Source organism: Pelmatolapia mariae, linkage group LG12 (genome assembly GCF_036321145.2).
Source record: "Pelmatolapia mariae isolate MD_Pm_ZW linkage group LG12, Pm_UMD_F_2, whole genome shotgun sequence".
Taxonomy (NCBI): domain Eukaryota; kingdom Metazoa; phylum Chordata; class Actinopteri; order Cichliformes; family Cichlidae; genus Pelmatolapia; species Pelmatolapia mariae.
In genome coordinates this window covers 36,862,129-36,881,536 of record NC_086237.1, presented here as the reverse complement: position 1 = coordinate 36,881,536, position 19,408 = coordinate 36,862,129, and the positions used below count along the sequence as shown (strand labels likewise).

The 19,408-nt window shown below is 39.9% G+C and overlaps 1 protein-coding gene across 1 annotated transcript in view; it reads right to left on the bottom strand.

Moving 5' to 3' along the window:
- Positions 1-1,308: 1,308 nt before the first annotated feature.
- The window catches only part of hs3st1l2 (heparan sulfate (glucosamine) 3-O-sulfotransferase 1-like 2), a 31,132-nt gene continuing 13,032 nt past the window's right edge, over positions 1,309-19,408 (bottom strand). The window contains exons 2-3 of the mRNA XM_063489623.1: positions 5,191-5,576; positions 1,309-3,995 (exon numbers count right to left, since the gene is read on the bottom strand). Of these exons, the coding sequence (XP_063345693.1) occupies positions 3,330-3,995; positions 5,191-5,445 (921 nt within the window). The 5' untranslated portion in view covers positions 5,446-5,576 and the 3' untranslated portion in view covers positions 1,309-3,329. The remainder of the gene's footprint in view (positions 3,996-5,190; positions 5,577-19,408) is intronic.

Here is a 19,408-nt window from a genome sequence, read left to right as displayed (position 1 = left end):
TCCTTCTTTCCAGTTTTCTCTCGAGGATGGTGGGAGTGTGACAGCCAGAGGTCAGCCTTCAGCTCCCATTATATTCTGCAGTGCCTGAAATGCACCACACAAAACAGTGACAGCTTGCACGGTAAGAATTCAGAAATTCTTTTTCAACTTGTTTCTATAGTTTTCAAACATAACAAGAGTTATGATTCAACCTGTAAATTCCTGAAGTTATTTCATGTAAAAACACTTCACGCCTTCTAACAAAGCATGAAGGATTCCACATTCCTTTTTCCTTGAAGAAAGAAAAATACGGACTAGACTGTTAGTATCAGTGGGGAAACAAAAAGCAGCTCCTCAAGATATTTTCAAGTAAAAAATTTCTCACAGTATCATTATGTGTTGTTGTGTGATTGACGTGTGCAGAAGGTGCAGTATCAAGAGAAGAGAGAGACACAATACTGAAACAAAAAAGAAATGCAGGGATGGCTGATTTAAAGCTACACTAAGCTACAGTGTAAATTAACCAGGTACTAAATAAGATGCTTTAAACTCCTCTTGGAATTTTTTCTTGGTGTTTTGAAATAAAAAGTAGCCTGTTTCAGCTCATGTTTTGGTTCAGAAGAATGCGTTCAGTGTCACTTACAATGTGTTGAGCTGCAGAAAGCAGACATTTATGGTGTAAAACAACAGCTAAGAAATCTTTTTTTTTTTTCATGTGCTGACTAGTTTATCTGAATGAGCTTTTTCCATATTTTGACTGTATTATTCATTTGATTAACCTCCTAGGACCTGGCGTCCACATATGTGGACATCACTTTTTGGGATGTCTAGACCAAAATACAAAATTTTACTCTACAAGGGCCTGATAACCACTTACGAGGACATTATACTCCAAATGTTTGATTGAAATTTAAAACAAATGTCCTCATATATCAATCTTATTTTTGTCAGAGATAAAATCAGGTAAAAAAGAAAATCTGGAAATTCTTTTTATATTCATCAGGTCCCAAACAGCCCAAATAGCAAAGAGAATTTAAAAATGCATGCCATGAAAGAGTTTGGGTCTTAGGAGGTTAAGCACACACAACCATTCATCCGGTACAGTTAGCAGAGGGGCCGTCTCAGCTCACAGTAGAGAAAGGATATCTTCAGTATACCCAGGAGTGTACAGTGCAGTCAGCCAAACACAGGGAGTCCTAAAATATTCACAGTCCCTTTCTAGAAACTATTTAATAAAATATTTAAATAAAAAATAAATATAAACATAAATGAATATTTAATAGCGGAATAATTATCATATTTAATTTAAATGAGGTATTAAATCTGCTGGTGCCCAGTTGTTAGGATATGCTATATTGGATATATAGCATATCCTATTGTCCTGACAAAATATCTGAAGAGACCCTCGTCACCTTTACACTCTCAAAAGATAAGGTAAGCCCACCGAAACACTGACTTCTAAGGTAGCCTTTACACAGGGAATTTATCTGTATCACACAGAACACTAACCCTCTTAGAGAAGCATATTACTGCCAAGTTATGATCAGTGACTCACATAACTTACATCTAGGATGAAACTAACACTCAAATTGCATCCTAATATTGCAAACATACGTGTATCTTTTTGGCACTCAAAATTAGGATATTCTGATGCTGGCCGACACCCCAAACACTGCCCATTTATCTATAATGTACCTACCTGCCCTACTATCTTTGTACTTGTTTCTGTGTCACATCCTTCCTTCTTCTTTCTCTGTTTGTCATCCTCTCTCCAGGGGGTACCAGAGAGATCTTCCATTTATGGGAGCTGCGATTGATCCTCAGTCAGGGCTCTAAGAAACCACAGCCTCCAGTCTACTTCTTGCTTTTCTGTCTTTTTTCTGCCATCTTCATTATTAGTAAACCTTTCAGTACCTGCTTTTGAGGGTACAAATAGCTATCTTGAAGGCCAGTAATTAGCTCTAGGAGGAGCTTTTGTGTAAACTGGAACTGTAGGTACAATAGAATACTGCTTTGATCTGACATGCTGTGCAGCTACTACACAGTTGTTATTAGTTGTTATCCAACGAAACACTTACAGATTTATACCTTTTACTTCTAAATTATTGAACAATTTAACTTAATTTAATGTTAAACTTGTGGAATGTACTTTGAAAGTGCATCAAACTAACATCAAACTAAAGACATGTCTGGGTTAAAAGCACCCTGGATATCCTTTAATCACAAGGCTTTTATTTTATGTACTGATGCTATGACTTGTCAGCCTTTTTAAGTCCTTCCAGATGAACTGGATTAAGGTAAGAAAACCATTTGGCCTTGAATACTGTCAGGAACTGAACAGCCCTTCTGGTGACCTACAGGTGTCGTTCGTTGCGGTGTGGTGGTGAAACTGAAGGTAACACCTACACAGGAATAACTTAATGATGAAAAGAGACGTAGGCTTGCTTTGATCTTTGATGTAAAGAACATGTTCAATAGACACTGACAGGGAACATCTTCATCCACTTCGAGGGAGAGGTGTTTCCAGAGAGGCCTGTCAGTGAACCTATATCACCGTGTCTTTATGTTTGACATTTTAAATCCCTTTAAACCTCGTAGCTGGAGTTCAGGGAACAGACTTTACCACTGAAGACATTTATTAGAAGGACATCTTAAAAAATAACACAAACTAGCAATAGCACTATGCTGGCCTTGAGCGTAAAAAAAAAGCAAAAACAAGTTTTCAGTGAGCCTCTTCCAAAAGAACTCGTGAGCATCTATTCAGTAAAATAGCCCAAAATAGCCATGAGGAAAAAATTAAAATGTTTTGCTAACACAAAAAGTTTTACAGTTGTTCAGAAAAATCAAAGCAAGGACTTGTTTTCTCTTTAAAATCGTTTGCATTGAACCTTGATTGACTTTTTATGCAACTGGAGTTCATAGTGCAACAATAACGCAACCATCTTTTGACCATTCATCTATTTCTACATCACATCAAAGTCATCACATATTCTTTTAACGGCCCACACATGAGAACTAACAGGGAGTTAGTTGTACTTTCAGGTTCAGACTTGTGTATGGCACGGCTGTTGTAGCTTCAGCAAGTGAGGTTTTCCCTGGAGGCACCAACATGTTCTTGGTAAAGGTTTATGTCGGCTACAGGTTCAACATCAGCAGTTTGTTTTCATCACATGTGCTGCACATGTTGGTCACATTCATACCTGAGTAGGTATCAACAAAAAAAGATTTTTTTAAAAATGTTCCCACTCATCTAGCTAGAAAAACACAGTTTTATCTCTCCCTCTGCGTCCCTGAATGTGTCGGCACTGTTCAGGAGGCTTTTCATCGTCACTGTTGCTCTGCTCAATGGATCAGCACCAGGCAAATGACCTCCCCACCATTTCAAAGAATAACTTGTTTGGCTTTCTGAAGTACCGACAAAGCTTCTTCAAGGCTTGGGTACTCAGTGGAGCATGTGGCCTGCCTTTAGACTCGTCCAGGCACTTGTCATGTCCAGCCGACAGGAGGCAGTAGAAGCCCTTGGTGGTGTTGTAGTAGAAATTGCTCGGGTTGATCCTGGGCGGCAGGTCCAGAAACCTCTCTGCCTTCCTCAGCTCAGGGAAGGGATCCCGAATAAGCGCATCTCCATCCACCACGTGGATCTGCTCCCTGGGGAAGACCTCCAACCAGCGGGCAAGGTGCTGGTGATAGAGGCTCCTCTGCAGTGCCTTGTATCCAGGATCAATGTGGCCCTTGTGGAGTAGGAGCTCCTCCAGGGGCTTGTAGGGCTTGTGTCGTGTTAGGCGGTTGTGCAGAACCTGGGTGTAGTCAGAGATCAGCCTCTCAGCTGGGTCCCGGACGATGAGTAGCAAGCGGACAGCAGGGTTCATGTCCGAAACTCGTGCAGGAACCTGAGGAGCTGCGAAGTAACCTGGGGTCTTTTCCACTGTCAGTTGACCCGGGACGGTGAAGGGCATCTGGGCTCGGTACCAGGCCAGACCTCTGCGGTAGTGCTCCTCCACATTGAAATAATGCACCTGTCAGAGGATGCAGAAGGTATTTAGTGATGTAGATGAGGGAAAAAAGCAGGTCTTCATTCATTTTTATACCACTTGTTGACACTGTTGTTTTGAAATTTTAGTTTGTTTTGAAACTTTAAGGAAATTATAGGGACATCTAATAATTTCTAAACCTTTTTATCATCTAAAACACTTTCAGCTTTTTTCTTCATTTAGTCCCAATCTTGTCTAAACCAATCTATTCTTTGGCACCAGCTTTCTACCTTCATAGTCCTCATTTTAAACTATCCTGATTAGGATTTCTCTCAGTGCAGCTTTTCAGGACAGGCCCGTCACCATTCATCATACTTACAAATGTACATAACAAACTACACAGAAACTCAACTCTCTTTGCTCTGGTTTCTTTACTGCACTGAAGAAGATGCAGTATGTGTTTGGCCTGAACTAAACTTTCAGAAAATCCTCATGCATTTGATAATTAGACCGCCTCTGTGCCCTCTTGGTCTTGCCTGAGTTGCATCTCCAACTTCCCGAGTGCAGAGTTTTACACTTTTACAGTATATATTTGCACCTGGGGCATTTTGTTAGCTCCATTACCTTGAGATTGAATTTTTTGCTTCAGTGCAGCTCTATATTGTTAGAGCTGAGTCTCTTAATACATATTTTCAGACGCAGAAGGTCTATCCACAGTTACAATCATTATTACTTACTGAATTTTCAACTAATTTTCAAGTACTATGTTATTTTCTTTGCTTGGAGTTTTCAGATTTTCCATGGCCAACCAATGTCTGGTTCTTGGCCTGGATTTTGCCACTCTAAATACAAAATCCTGCGAGCTTCTGGAGGTTGACCTTGCTATTCTTTGAATACCATCAGGTGGTTTTGAGGCACACTGATGAAATTTGTACAATTCAATAAAAGCAGATTTTTTTAAAGGATATACAAATGAAAAGAAAAAAAATGTTGATGTGAGATTTCACATAAGGGTTTCAACAAAAACTACAAATGAATTTTTGACACATATAAAAATAGATTTTGACGTCCATCATATATTTAAGAAGAAAACAGACATTTTTCTGAATGGGAACATTTTATCCCAGTTTGATGTTAGAGTAGAGAAGATGAAACTACCTAACAACACTTAAGTGCTTAAGTGCAAACTGAGTAATTATTGTCCACAGCTGGTGATAGTGAAAAGTTTTTTGTTTATTACCTCAGCCTTTGCCACTTCCACATCTGGGTGCAGATTGAGCATCTCGAGCAGGGCTCTGGTGCCACCTTTCCGCACGCCAATGATAATAGCTCCAGGCAGCCGCTGCTGGGTAGCATTGTAAAAGGAGGAAGAGGATGATCGAGGGGAGTAGACGGAAGAACTGGAACCCCCAGAGCGCAATTCCCTTAAGCACACAGACAGCTGAGTCTGCAGCAGCAGAAGCACCAGCAGCGCTAGTAGCACTGTCCACAGCATGGTGCCGCACGCACACACACAGAGGTGGAGTGATGGTTATGAGCACACTCTCATGAAGCTCCCGGACCAGTACGTTGTGCTTGTTATGAGTCAGCGGGGGGTCTCGGGAGGGAGCCCTTCAATTGGACAACCTATGAAGCAGGAAAAAAAAATAAAGGTTATCATCCACTTTTGCTGTCTCACTCTGCCACTTTCTTCTTTAATACCACCAGTGTAGCAGAAAGGTCGAAAAGTGATACACTTGTCAAGAAAGTTGATGATAAATAAGCAAAAATTAATTCCGTCTGAATATAAATTACTGCAAGCAATCGTTATTAAAATTCAACAGCATGAAAACTGAAGGCTGAACTAAGACCTTTAATGTTTTTTTTATCACTTTTATTGCAACCTCATAACACATTTTAGGCTGTTTTTTACTGTAACTCAAGGAAGCTGCAGTCAGATCAAAACAACGAAAAAATGTTTTAGCCTCAAGCATGAAAAAAACATTTTGAAAAATCGAATGTATTATTAATAAGTGGTTTATAAGAGTTTAAATAGAATAAAGAGTGAGCCAAATATAGCTAATAAGTGCAATGATGCAACTATTTTTGATCATATATAGGTTAACTTTAAATTTGGTACATGTTTCTGTCTGTTGCATGTACTGCACATATAACTGTATGCTTTAGGAATTCCAAGTTAGCTTGAAGATGGACACGTTTGAATGTGTGTGTGTGTTGAATCTGCACCAAAAGAATAAAAATCTTTAATTTTTCCTCTGAGTAAGAAAGGATGTCGAGTCGGCAACACTCAGATTATGACCTCAGTCACAGTGCAGTTTCTTTTCATCCCGCATAGCTAAAGCTTATTGCTACATGGTGCTTGCTCGACTGTTTCGTGATCCCATACAGTATGTCTGAGACAGCTCTGCAAACTAATGTGTCAAGTCCAGGCCAAAGTAGTGCAGGTTTGGAGCCTCAGATATAGGGCTGCAATATGAATGTAGACAGAAAATATTAAAATATTAATCTATATCTAAAGCAGATGGAGGAAATGCATTGAAAATTTATGCTGTTATGGGGTTTACAGTCTCCCTAAGGAGCACTTACACCCATCTCAGTTCAGTGGAACCATTTTTACAGTGGAGGAGACGAGCCGCAGTGATCCTGAAATCCCGAATGTGGAATTTTGTCTCATTGGGTTGCTTGAGTTTAATCTGCTGGTGAGGTGAGACAAGGTTTCAAATGACGAGTTCAGAGTCTGTACGAGGAGACCCCGTCGGGGGAGAGATCAGACCTCAGAAGACCTTAAACACTCAGGTTCAGTTTTTTCAACTCTTGACTCTTTATGCTGACAAAGAGAGCAGATATACCTCATATAGTCATGTAAAACAAAGCCTATTATCAGATAAAAATCAGATTTTGTGCTACTAGAGTCCAAGAATAAAAATATGGAGTTGCTAAACTTGCAATGAACATTTTAGGTCCCCTCCAAGTGTAAGAAAACATTTTTTCCACTACTGCATCTAAAGGAGTCCAGAGATCTTCCATCCAATAAAATATCTTTGCAGGTGCCCCCCCCCCCCCCCCCCCCTTCCACCACCACCACCACCACCACCACCACCACCTTTTTTTTCTTTACATAAATAAATAATATGTATCCAGGCACAGTATACAGGAAAACTCTTAAAGACAAAGGAGAAACTCAAGAGCAGTTTAACTTCAGTTCTTTGTGGTGAATTTGTTTTAAAGATGTGAGTTTAATAGTTACTGTTTCAGATTCACAGCAGGATTTTTACAGAACTTCTGAGTCCTGACCACAGTGATCAATAACCTATGAAGGGTGCCAAACAAATACATGAATAAAACATACTCAGATGGGGGAATAATGATCGTTTTGTTCGAAGTATGCTTATAGGCTTAGTTTTAAAAGAAAATTATTGAAATATCTCTCACATTACTGGGGTAAGAATAAAGTGAGGAAGTGAAAAAAATTAAATGTAAAAACAATAATGCAAGGTCTGTAGAGCTTAAAAAAAGAGACAACTCTACTTCTTTAGTCTTTGAAGATTTCAGCTTTCATCCAAGAGTATCTTCAGTTTAAAACCAAGCGGTGGAAAGTCCCAGGTATTTATACCCGAGTGAGGGTTGTTCCCTTGGGCACGGACCTGAAGGTCATTGACCCACTACTGATAATATGAGTCATCACATGGTCACGTGAATAAAAAGGTGTGGGTCATTACCATCACTGGGGGTTAAAGGTGAAGCCACTGCGAAACCTTACCCCACCCTGGAGTCACAGTCTATGTCCGCTGTGAAAGACCGTCATTGAACAAAAGTGGAAGCTTACAACAGCAGCTATCAGCCACTTGCAGTGAAGTCTTCAGATCCCTTCCCAGGAGCTTCAACACTAACACCTTTGTCCAGGTGAACTCAATAGGTCACATGATAGTGTGAGGCAAGGTCTCACAGGGGTTTCACCCTGAACCCTGTTGAAGAAAATGACCCACACTATTTTTTCACACCTTGGCTATTGATCAGTTAGTCAATGACCCTCAGGACAGTATCCGAGGGATAACCCCCATTAGCTTTTAAATACCTTTTTGTTCATTGCCTTTTTCAAGCTCCCTAGGATGACAGAAAACCTACACAGAGAACAAACTGCAAGATCTGAAAATTGGTATTATACATGTAGCTGTAGAGGTTGGTAACCAATGTTCAATTCCAGATTTAATCTTCCACTTTATCACAGTCATTAAGCTGAAAAGGTCGTTCCACACCTCCCAGTTTGACGTGACAAATGAGTGCAGATTACCTGCATATATGGCATTTAAGGAGACTTATGTGAGAAATTCATGTTTAACTGGTTTCTATTTTATTTTTTATAAATGTTTTGACATGAGCCACATGAGCCATGAGCCACAACACCCAGAAAGAAATAACCCGCTTTCTGGGTGTTGTTTTTACTTGTTGCTGGATGTTGTGTGGACATGGATGCACATAAGAATCCAGAGAACTCAAATGCTGTGATTAGCATTTCTGTGCACAAACTTTCCTTCAGATTTTATTTGTTTTGACTTCAGAATTATTTTTGTCAGCTCTGAGGAAAATTAGCTTTTTCCCAGTAAACGTGTTGCTTTCTGCTCGTCAAACCAGCACGATCTCAACACAAAAACATCAGATGTTTTATCAACTCAAGCCAACGGCCTCTTGCGGTTTAATAAATGCAAGTAAATTCACTACTGTTGACGCTACAATCAGTCCATTTGATAATTCCAGAGAAGTTTGTTGCATATGAGAAAAGACTCCCATCAGCGCTTTGTTCCAGAACAACATGTGGTGAACACTGTGAAAGAGTCTTGTTTTGTGAATAAACCAAAAAAAGTAGCTTAGATGCTTTAACCTAACAAAACAGCGAGTGAAAATGAAGACAGAAAAACAGAAAAACAGCGAACAAAGGGTAAAAACAGCGTTCCCACATACTAAGCTTCTTTGTTTGGCAAAATGATCACAAACTCCTGGAAAAGGATACTATATATCGTTGTATCTCCAAACAATTTATCATTATTATTTGAGCAGTCATACTGATCCAATCACCCTGACTATACTCCACTGGGTGGTCCAAAGTGCTGGTAAATTTGCACCAGTATGCTTTGACATGTCAACTCCAACTGTAGAGTGAAATATTCCAGTCAGGAGAAGGTAAGAATTTTATTGAAGCCATGTCAAAGCTCTCACACTGTAGTTAAAAGCACCCACATATTTGATTTCCAGTGCCATTATTATTATTATTATATCATCATATAGTCTACAAGTTTTAAATGATTTTTATTTGTATGGTACCAAATTTTGTGCATGTAAGACTGTGACAGTTGTTTTACAAACAGGAAGACGACATAGAATAAGAGCTGAAGTAATTGGTCCATTTACATAAAATGATTGTTTACTTATACATAATAAGTTATATCATAAGATTATAAATAATATTTATAATTTATCAGATTTTTGCTGAAAAATATTTGACTTTGAAACTTAATATTTAACTTCTGATGCCTCACTCTTGGCACAAGGCAGCTATGTAATTTTGTAACACTTCCACAAGATTTTTTCCCGCATTCAGCACTTTCATGCTTGACGCTTTGACCATGTTTTGTCGATTCAGCTTTTATTTATGTGATATTTTGAATGCAGCTCTTGCTGCAGAGTGCTTTTACACTGAAATATTAATCCTTCTACTAATGTAAAAGAAGGCCAACAACAAAAACTAGCAATGTTTTTTTCTTTAAAGAAAAACCAGTAAAGAAAAACAGCTGTACATGGTTTTATATTCTGGTATCACTTATAAAGAACTTTGTTTCATGCTTTGGGAAAACTGTGTTAATATATGTAGACTCAGGCATTACATGACATGACCACAGTCACATGACGGGTGGATTGCATTATGGTGGTTTAACAAGAGACACTCATTTTTATTTTTTGGCATTTGTGGGAAGCTAAATTAAATGTCATGTTGTGTTTGTGTAAGAAACTTTTAGTGATCACTTGTTTTAATTAAAACACAGCTTCTTCCTGTTCCTGCTCTTGTCGTTGTTGTTGTCGTTGTTGAGCTGAAGTTGCAGTGACGCGACTGAGTTATTAATTAGTGTAACAATGTTCTGGTTCAGAGGAGGAACCCTGTCTAGCATTGTTCCTGTAGCGACTCACTAATTGCACCTTCAGGGAAGCGTAACTGCACCCCGACCTTCTGTGCTATCCTCTGGCTTAGTGACGCTGGCGTCACACGTCCCTTGCTGGCTGTGGATGGGACTCCCAATGTACATCAGCAACGTGTGGATGTTGTTGGCTGAAGTAGGTGTTGTGGGTGACGTCATCGCTCATCATTATGTTTCAGAAGTGAGAGTAAACAGGTTAATTTTAGAAAATGTTCAATGAACATTTCTGCAGTTTTAGATGATTTTTTTTGTAAAGAATCACTGGGATTGGATAAAATTAAGTACAGTCATGTAAATTTAAATAAAAAAAACACCTTAGACCTGTGCAAAAAAATGCATATTCAATGTACATTTTCATGACGGTTATGTTGGCACTGACACATTTTAAAGCATCATGGCATATATAGGTATATCCACAATAATTATTTAAATGGTTATTGAAATGCTGTTTTAATAATTAATATCATTATTATTGCCCATAATAATTATGACTTGGATATAATAATATAATGAGAACACAAATGTCCTGATTTCGCTTCAGTTTAGGCCAAAGCACTCACCGTTCAAAACAAGTGGATGTTGTCATCAAAAAATGGGAGGAAAAAAGAAAGAAAGCTGAATCAATCTGCCCACTTTGTCAAAAAAGTCCAAATTCTACTCATTCAACTTTAGTCAAAGTTAACAGACCACATTTATTAGCCCTAAGCTGCTCATTTGTTTCCAAACTATTTCTAGATAATGCCACAATGATCTCTCTGTTATCACTCACTTTATATGCAGCTCTGAGCTGAATGAATGTTGTTTTGTTGTTTTATCACAAATTCTGACCGGTTCCAGCTTTTGACTGAAAAATATATTCTCCGTTTTTGCAAGCTCAGATAGATGAACAAGATTTGCAAGAATTACACAGGGATTAAAAAGTTGCATCTGCAGTGATTATTATTATTCCTGTGGTGTCTTATCGCTTTGTACAAAACTAGAACATTCGAGCCGACTATTACCTGCAGCCTCACACTCAGTGATTACAGCCCCTTAATAATTCAGCCAATAGCAACTAAAAATAATCCCTGGCTCCTATACATTAGCTGCTTTCAGCAAGTAGCAAGATTTCCTGATTCAGATTCCCTACAGTCATGATTTTGATGTAAAGTGGCAAACTGCATGCTGACGCCAATCAATCACAGTGTAGGGCTTGTGCAGTTTATGTGAGTATGTGAGCAACCGAGACAAAGAAAGCAATCCTCAGTGAGGTTTATGTGTATGCGCGCTGCACAGAGACACGCATGCCTTGCGTTAAGTGGTTGCACGAATCCCTTGTGACTTCTATGTAAGCTGGAATATTCCCCTGCTGTCAAGTCGCTTCGCTTCCACTTCACCTCGTGACCTTCCTCTCCCTCTTCCACCTCCTTATTACCCTCCTTCTCACCTACATTCATCATCTTTCACCCTCACCTCTGCTCTTTGTTTCCTCAGCCTGTTCCTGACTCTGTCTTCCTGAGTTGTTTGAATCCTTGCGTGTTTATGTGGATCAGCAGCACATGCAGCACCATGCTAATGGGGATGCCCTGCAGCAGCCTCTTAGCGGCTCATAAATAAAACACAAACGCACCTTTCCGCCCAGAAATATTTTTGAGTCAATGAACTTTTAATCTTGATGAACAAGAAATGACACAGGATTGCAGTTGGAAATGGGAAATAGTTCCATGGATGTAGAAATCCGGCACTGATTAAAAGTTATTTCAAGGTTTAAATAAGGTTATTGCTGTTTGGCTCAATGTCGTGATGGAGCACACTTTGAAAAGTAAACCAAAGAAAACACTGTAAAAGTACAACAAAGGCAAAACAGCAATCCTTTTTCCATATTGCTCATGTATTTCTTGGTTCTAAATTATTTGTTTGAGTCTTTTACTTGCAGACAGATTTGCAAACTTGCAATCGGATTTCCTTTAAAAGACAGAAATCTTTGGGATAAATGGTATGTCTACTGAGTTTTACTGAGAAAAGTTTTTGCTTCCACCTAAACCGTCATGGAGATAAATATCAAACACACAAAAGCTCAACGTGGCCGCAAAGTCAAGCTCAGCCACAGTCCCAGCCAATCAGCTGATTTCAGTGCCAGCCCACATCGGCTGACACCTTCTACACTCATAGTAGTTTCTTTCAGCCAGTCTACAGTTGCAGCACATCTGCAAGCCACTTTGAAACCCACCTCCCCTCTAACTCCATTATTTATGCAGTTCTGACTTTCAGCATTATGTAATATTACTGATTCTTGCTTTATTGAGACGGGGTCTTGCTGATGTGCCTTGGCTTTTCATCTGTGGTGGGGATTTCCCAGAATGGACCTACACCAAATGTAAAAATGAATGCAGATAGAACTCATGATTTTCTATTTATGTTTTGACTACAGTGGTTCTGATTGAAATTACCTTTTTCAGTTTGCACTTTGCTGAAAATTGACTAAAAACTAACATCGACGTTCTCTTCATTCAGTGCTTATTAAAATGCATGTACAAGTCCCCTGTTAATGATAAAAATAAGCAAATAAGTTTAGGATTAAAATAACTGAGAGATTTCTGTTTAACAACTGGCTGGACTGTTTTTTTTTTTTTTATTGGCACCATATGAGCAGCCTCTCAGCTCTGCTCAATGAGCCTCACATGAATCATTGCAAGTCCTTGTCTTTCCCCGCTCATCGCTTCTTGTGATTCACATTAGCCAGCATGCAAAGGGAGAACAAACAACAACAACAACAATGCCAAGATTGCCAATGACGCATGAATTCTCCATACTGACAAACACACGTTATCTAGCCAAGCTGCAGAAGATAGAGATGGAGGGGAAAGGAGAGAAAAGGGGGAAGGGTGGAGTGTAATTATCTGTGAAAGGCAGATGCTTCCATCTGCATTTGGGGAGAGTACCAGTGTCTTATAAGTTCTGGTGTGAGTGTGTTTGTGTGTATCTTGTGTCATCTGCATGTGTGCAGAGCCTTAGCCTTTTGTGCAGACACCCAGCATGTGACTGCTAGTGATCCAGGCCCCTGGAAATATCTTTTTACTGAGCGATGGTATTTGGGGGTGGGGGAGGGATTATCCTGTACAGAGAGTCAGAGGGTGGCAGGGAGGGAGGAGATGGGTGGTAGGGGGGAAGGAAGAGACTGAGGTACAGTTGTTGTGTGTGTGAGGCAGCAGGAAGATTGTCTCTGGTAGGGGGTGGCATGGTGAACCGCTTTGGATTGCCAAGCCTGTCATATCACCAAGGCTGTGAAAGTCTGATAAAACTCTCTCTGTCCTCCTTCCTTTTCTTTCTTCTTTCATTTGCCCCCCTCCCCATCCATCTCTTTTTCACACTCTACTCGCCGTCCTTTCCTTTTTTCCCCTTGGGTTTCACCTTCATTTACTCCAAACTTCCCACACATTTTCTTAGTTTTCTATCTCTTCGTATACCTTCTTTTATCCAGCTCCTGCTCAGCCAATCACGCTTGCTGATTACAACGAACATACGCCGAGCTGATTGCCTTTCAGAACAACAAAGGAAATGCAACAAGGCTGTTCCTATTCCCCATCCCTTTCCCATTACCCGCCTGGAGAGGAGATGGCCAACACTCAGAGGGGGGTCTGTAATCAAAATAGATGGAGCTGAGACTGCAATCGGTCATACTTCCAGATCACGCCGACCGCCAGTTTTCCTCGGAGCCTCAGACAATAAACAGTAAGACTGAATGCTTCAAGTTCATCTTTTTGCTTTTCCCAAAAATCCTTTTAACCCCAAAGAAGCTCATCTGCTGCCAGATCTTTCAAAGTTTATGGATAAGATGAAAGAAACATCAGATGTGAACAAAAAAGTGAAAAGGCCTCTTCCGTATCTATTGAAGTTCAGGAGTTTCACCTCTTCCAGGCATTCTGTTTTTCTGCGTGAGTAGTTTGAGGCACCCTGCACCAGGTACTCAGCCAGAGGAAAAAATGCTGAACTCGGAAGATTTGATCTATTTCTGAGAGAACATGGGAAGATGAAGCAGAGGGTGAAAAAAGAAGTGTCTGAGAGGTTCTTGACAGGATCCTTTTTCTCCCTTGTTATCTCTTTCTCATGGGTCTGTTTCTGCTGTAAAACTTCATATGAGAGTTATTTAAAATATCCCAAGATGATATAATCTCCAAATTCATCACATATGATCACAACTATTTTGCTTGACATTTGCATGCAGTAGATATCCTTCAGCATGACTTTACTACATACTTTGTCTCTCACCCTATAGGTGATAGGGATAGCTCCTGTGCTACCCTGACAAGCAGAATAGGAGCTATATGTGCTTTACAGTATGAGAGTGCCCAGGAGATTTAGTAAGAAGTTCATGCCTTGGTTTGCACTCACTTAAGAGCTAATATGTTTCTTATTTTCTATCCCCTGAATATATACTGTTACTGTGGTAGATGCTCATTTAAACGTGGCCCAAAATAATGAGCAGCTTATGTACAAGTAATCCCTGTGAGCCAAAAGATCAGGATTTACACTGCTCTAAATTATGTCAGTGAGAGTGAAAATCCTTAACATGCCCATACACATTACTAGCTGTGAGAGCAGAAGCCCCTCCCACCTTGTGTTGTTTGCAAAAGGCAGCCAATCAGAGATAAGTTCTGCCTGACAGTGGGTGATGAAAGAAGCTGCATGAATATCCAGTTTAAGATAAACAATGGTTATTTATGAATCATGCAAAGTAGTTGGAAATTGGGGAAAACTTAAAAAGGAATAATGCACAGAATTAAGTTTACTACATGCTACCAAACTGGTGCTTAAGAAAAGGGTATAATTAGGGGAACCAGTGCTTTCTGTAGGAAATAAATTTCATCGAATATAAGTGTTTACTTCAATTACACAACAGAAATGACACAATTATGAACACAATGTGTCAAAAAGTGTCAAATGCGGTCTAATAGTAGCCTGGACAGCAAAAAAACATAAATTAGATTTTATTTATTAATACAGTGTGAGTTCACAGCCCAGATGTTTCCAGAACACACAATAAAGTGTGTCATGCACGCTGACCTTCGCTGATGTCTGTCCATCTTTTACTCATCAACCCCCAGCTGGTTTTCAAATTAGACTAGTCACTTACCTTTCACCCGCTTATCATCTTATTCATTCACGCATGCACTACACCCATGTAAGCCCTCTCCTCTACCAACCCCACCCCCTCCTCCTTTATCCTCCCTCCTCCTCACATCCTTAGCCATGCACGCGCCAAAATCTGGGTCAGCCATATCAAACACTAAAGTGTGCGTCTCTGATGTGTGTTTACTGTGTGTGTGGATGTGTATGCGTGGCGTATGAATATTGAGTTTTAATATTGAGTCTGGAGGGGAAGAATTTGGGATTCTACTGTTGTTATTTTATCAGGCACTGCACTGGGGGGAATGTGATTAGAAAATGCAGTTTTATCAAAGGGATCTTTGTGTGTGTGCATGCATAAAAAAGCAAGATGTTTCTGTAATAATGTGTGTGGTGTGTGTTTTAGAGAGAGAGAGAGGCAAACTGAAAAGCAAAGCTTGGAGGGGCTGTGTAAATTTGCTCTAATTAAAAGGTTTTTTGGCTGGAGCGTCTGGGCATTGCCACTGGCATACATTCAACACTCCTGTTTGTGTGTCTGTGTGTGTGTGTGTTTTGGGCCACTTGGCACAAAGCCTGGTACAAGCCATTTGGATTTAGAGATGAGAGAGAGAAGGAGAGCTGGTGTTTTCCTGACCCAGGTACAGTGGTGGTCTGAAGTTTACACACAGTCATCATGGGCATGAATGTCATGGTAATTAGGGGTATTTAATGATTTCCTTGAATCATTCTTTTAAAATGGTGGAATGATTATAGGATACACATCTTTAACAAGTTTGAATTTATTGTTGAATATTGGATTTTCCCTAATCTGTACCGAGTCAAAGTACACATCCAGGTTCAAACATATACATAGACCCTCACTAATACGTCAATATTTTGTTAAATGTCCCTGAGCACGTTTCACCTCGATCTGACACTTTTGGTTGACATCAATAAGCTTCTGGTATAATTCTGTCTGGATATTTGACTGCTCCTCTTGACAGAATTGGCAGAGTTAATTGAAATTGGTTAGTTTCCTGGCATTTATCTGGGTTTAAAGCAAAGTCTATAAATTTTTAGTATGGATGAGGCTTTTGGTTTTGGAAAAGTCATTCCAGAAGTCTAATACAATAAAGCTAGCCTGCTTTATCCATTCCAAAACAATTTTTGATGCGTGATTGGGATCTTTTTCCTGTTGGAACACCCAATCCTGTCTAAGTTCCAACCATCTAGCTGCTGATTTGAGGTGACATTGAGGGATTTGGAGGTAGTTCTTCATTATTCCAGTTGCTTGTGTAATGTACTGCTACCAATTACTCCAAAACAACACAAAACCATGATCGTGCCACCACCATGCTTGACAGCTATTACACTGTTGAAAGATTCACCTTTACTCCTTCAAACATGTAAAACTTGCTTCACTGTGGACCGTGATGCTGGTCTTCCAGCAGTTTTAGGTTTGCTGTTCTGGAAAATCCCAATAAATTTACTCTCAACTTGGTAACAGTTTGGATCTTCATCCAGATCTTGGAAAAGTGGTGACATATTTGAAAGACTTGTATTCAGTACAGTTGTTTGAGCTGATGATCTTGGAATTCGGACTTGTTTTGAGTTCCTTGGACTTTGTTCTCAATAGTGGTCAGTCGAATGAGTGATGCCAAAAAACCAAAAAAACAAACCGCTTTTTATGCTGGGGAAGAGATGATGACTAAAAAAATGTTAGTAAGCCTTGTAAAATTAAAATACATCACTTAAAAGATTTAAGTGAATAGACCATGTGCAGAAAATCCAAAATTAAAACATACACATCCAATTACTATGTTTATTTTTTAAAGTATTCAAATTTCTGCTGTATATGCTGATTTATGTTGTATAATCATTCCACCAAAGAAATCATTAAAAGCCCCAAATTACTATGACATTCATGCCCATGCATGCAAATTTCTGACCACAGCTGTACATGATAAGAGACATGTTACCCTTCCTGTTTCACTCTCTTGCACACAGGTCTTCTAAAGTGGACTTACTGCTTGTCTTTTGTCATATTATGCTGGCAGTATCATGCGCACGAAAAGTGACTCTAAAGGCATACGTGATAGAAATTTTATGAGAAAAGAGTCCTGACGGATCTGCGACAAGAATGTTTTTGTTGCAAATATTAAAAATTGAAAAAACCCCAAAACCTTCAGGTAGGAATGATGGCAGAAAGTCCTGCATCAAAACCTTTGACTGTTATGTCTCAGCAAAAATGCCTAACAGATTGCCTCATAATTTAATTTAAGTTGAAGCACCACAAATGAAATTAAGGTATTCATAACAAACATAAACACAGAAAATTAACAAATGAAAAACAGCAGAGCCACAGCAGATATTTCACTTATGGCTATTTGAGGTAAATTGGATTAAAATGGTGGTTGAGCTCGCTGACCACACACATCCTCCTTAATTCACACCCCTGTCCCACCCTGCTGCCAGGATCCTTGTTTACACACTGATACGCCCACATTATCAGACATAACATATGTGGGCTTTCTCACAGGCAGCTTGGTCTGACAGTAAGAGGAGCCTGACCTGTCAGAGTGGATTTAACCCAACTGTCACTGAGGGAAAGCGGGACAGTCACGGGGTGCAGGATGTGTAAAATAGCGGGGTGATGGGAGGATTTGGGTGTGTCCCCCCTTCACAAGGTCAGAAGCTTCAGGGCAACAAATAAATCAAATAGTTTTCTGGGTGAATTCAATGTCATTTGCTGTACATGTGAGCGTTAAACTTGTGTACATAAGGGCGTCTGGAACAAGGGCAAGCTGACAGATGGGGCGAGCAAGTTGTGTCTGGTCAATATCATCATGGTCCAATGAGCCCAAATATTAACTGGGTCCTGAACTGTGTTTTTTCTGGGTTACAAACTGTACAGAAAAAAAAAACCAGATGGTGTTTTTGTAAATGAAGAGGATTTAATGGATGGAGGTAGGGGAGAGGAAAGTGAGTGACTGATAAAAGGGATACCATAGGAGAAAAAAATGATTTACCAGCATCGTCAGGTGTGTTTGGGCTCCTGCTGGCAGTTTACCACAGCAATGATTGTTAAGACTGATGTCACCTGGGCAGCAGACCCCAGGGACGCCAGTTTGTTAAAGCACAGAGGTGAGGGAGGAGGGGAAGATAAAATGAGAGGCTGTGGAGGTGCGGAGGGGAATCAGGGGATGGAGACAGGGTGGTGGTGGGTACAGATGATGCCACAGTTGGTGTGGTGTTGCAGCCAAACGGTGCCCTACGGCGACAGTAATAAACCATCCCGGCTGTTGGTGGCTTTGTTGTCCAAAATGGACGATTAGTCTGATTTGTGTCTAAAGTGTCAAACCCTAAAGACAACACGGAGAGAAGGATACCCAGTTTAGCAGCACAAATCACAAAGTCCCTTATTTCATAAAAGAATCTCCGCTTTTCTTTTAGTTTGAATTCAACAGACAAACAGAAATGAGTAAGATGTGTCAGAGCAGCGACGGTGCTCAGCTTGTCGCCTCCAAGCAGCAACCTCTGGGGCTGAAAAATGAAGCCAACGTGGAAGTGCCAAAAAATGCACTTGATGCAGGCCGCTCAAGGCTTCAAAAGTAATTCAGGCCCTCATATTAAAATGCCCAACTTCAGAGAGTAAACAAAAAGGTATAAACACGACTTTGGGAACTGTAGTTAATTTTCTCTCTTTGTACAGGTGGTCAGGTTTTTAATGCTTCACTTGACTAAACATTTAAAGGCTGAAAGCTTGCGTGATAATTGTAGGGGTTAGATTCTCTGACAGGTAGATGCCAACACAGATGCGACTAACCACTAGCTGCCTGCTAAGCTTTACCTCAGCTAATCTGAGACACATGAATATCTCTCTCTGTGCTTGTTCTGTTGGTGCCTTTTAAAGCAATTTAATACAAAAATTTGGCAAATAATGTGATTTTTTACAGTTAACACTACAACCTTTGGTAAGTGGAAATCTAGAATTTAATTTCTATGCTACTTAGCACTAACTAGCATGTATCTTCACCTATACAATCAATGCCATCTGCTAACCAGACTGCAGCTAAAAGCATAGTACTCACCCAGCTCCTCTAAATATGGTTGCTTCAGTATGCAAGTCCACAAATCTTGTATATACAGTCTGTGTTTAAAATATAATGGCCAGGCAAGTGAAGA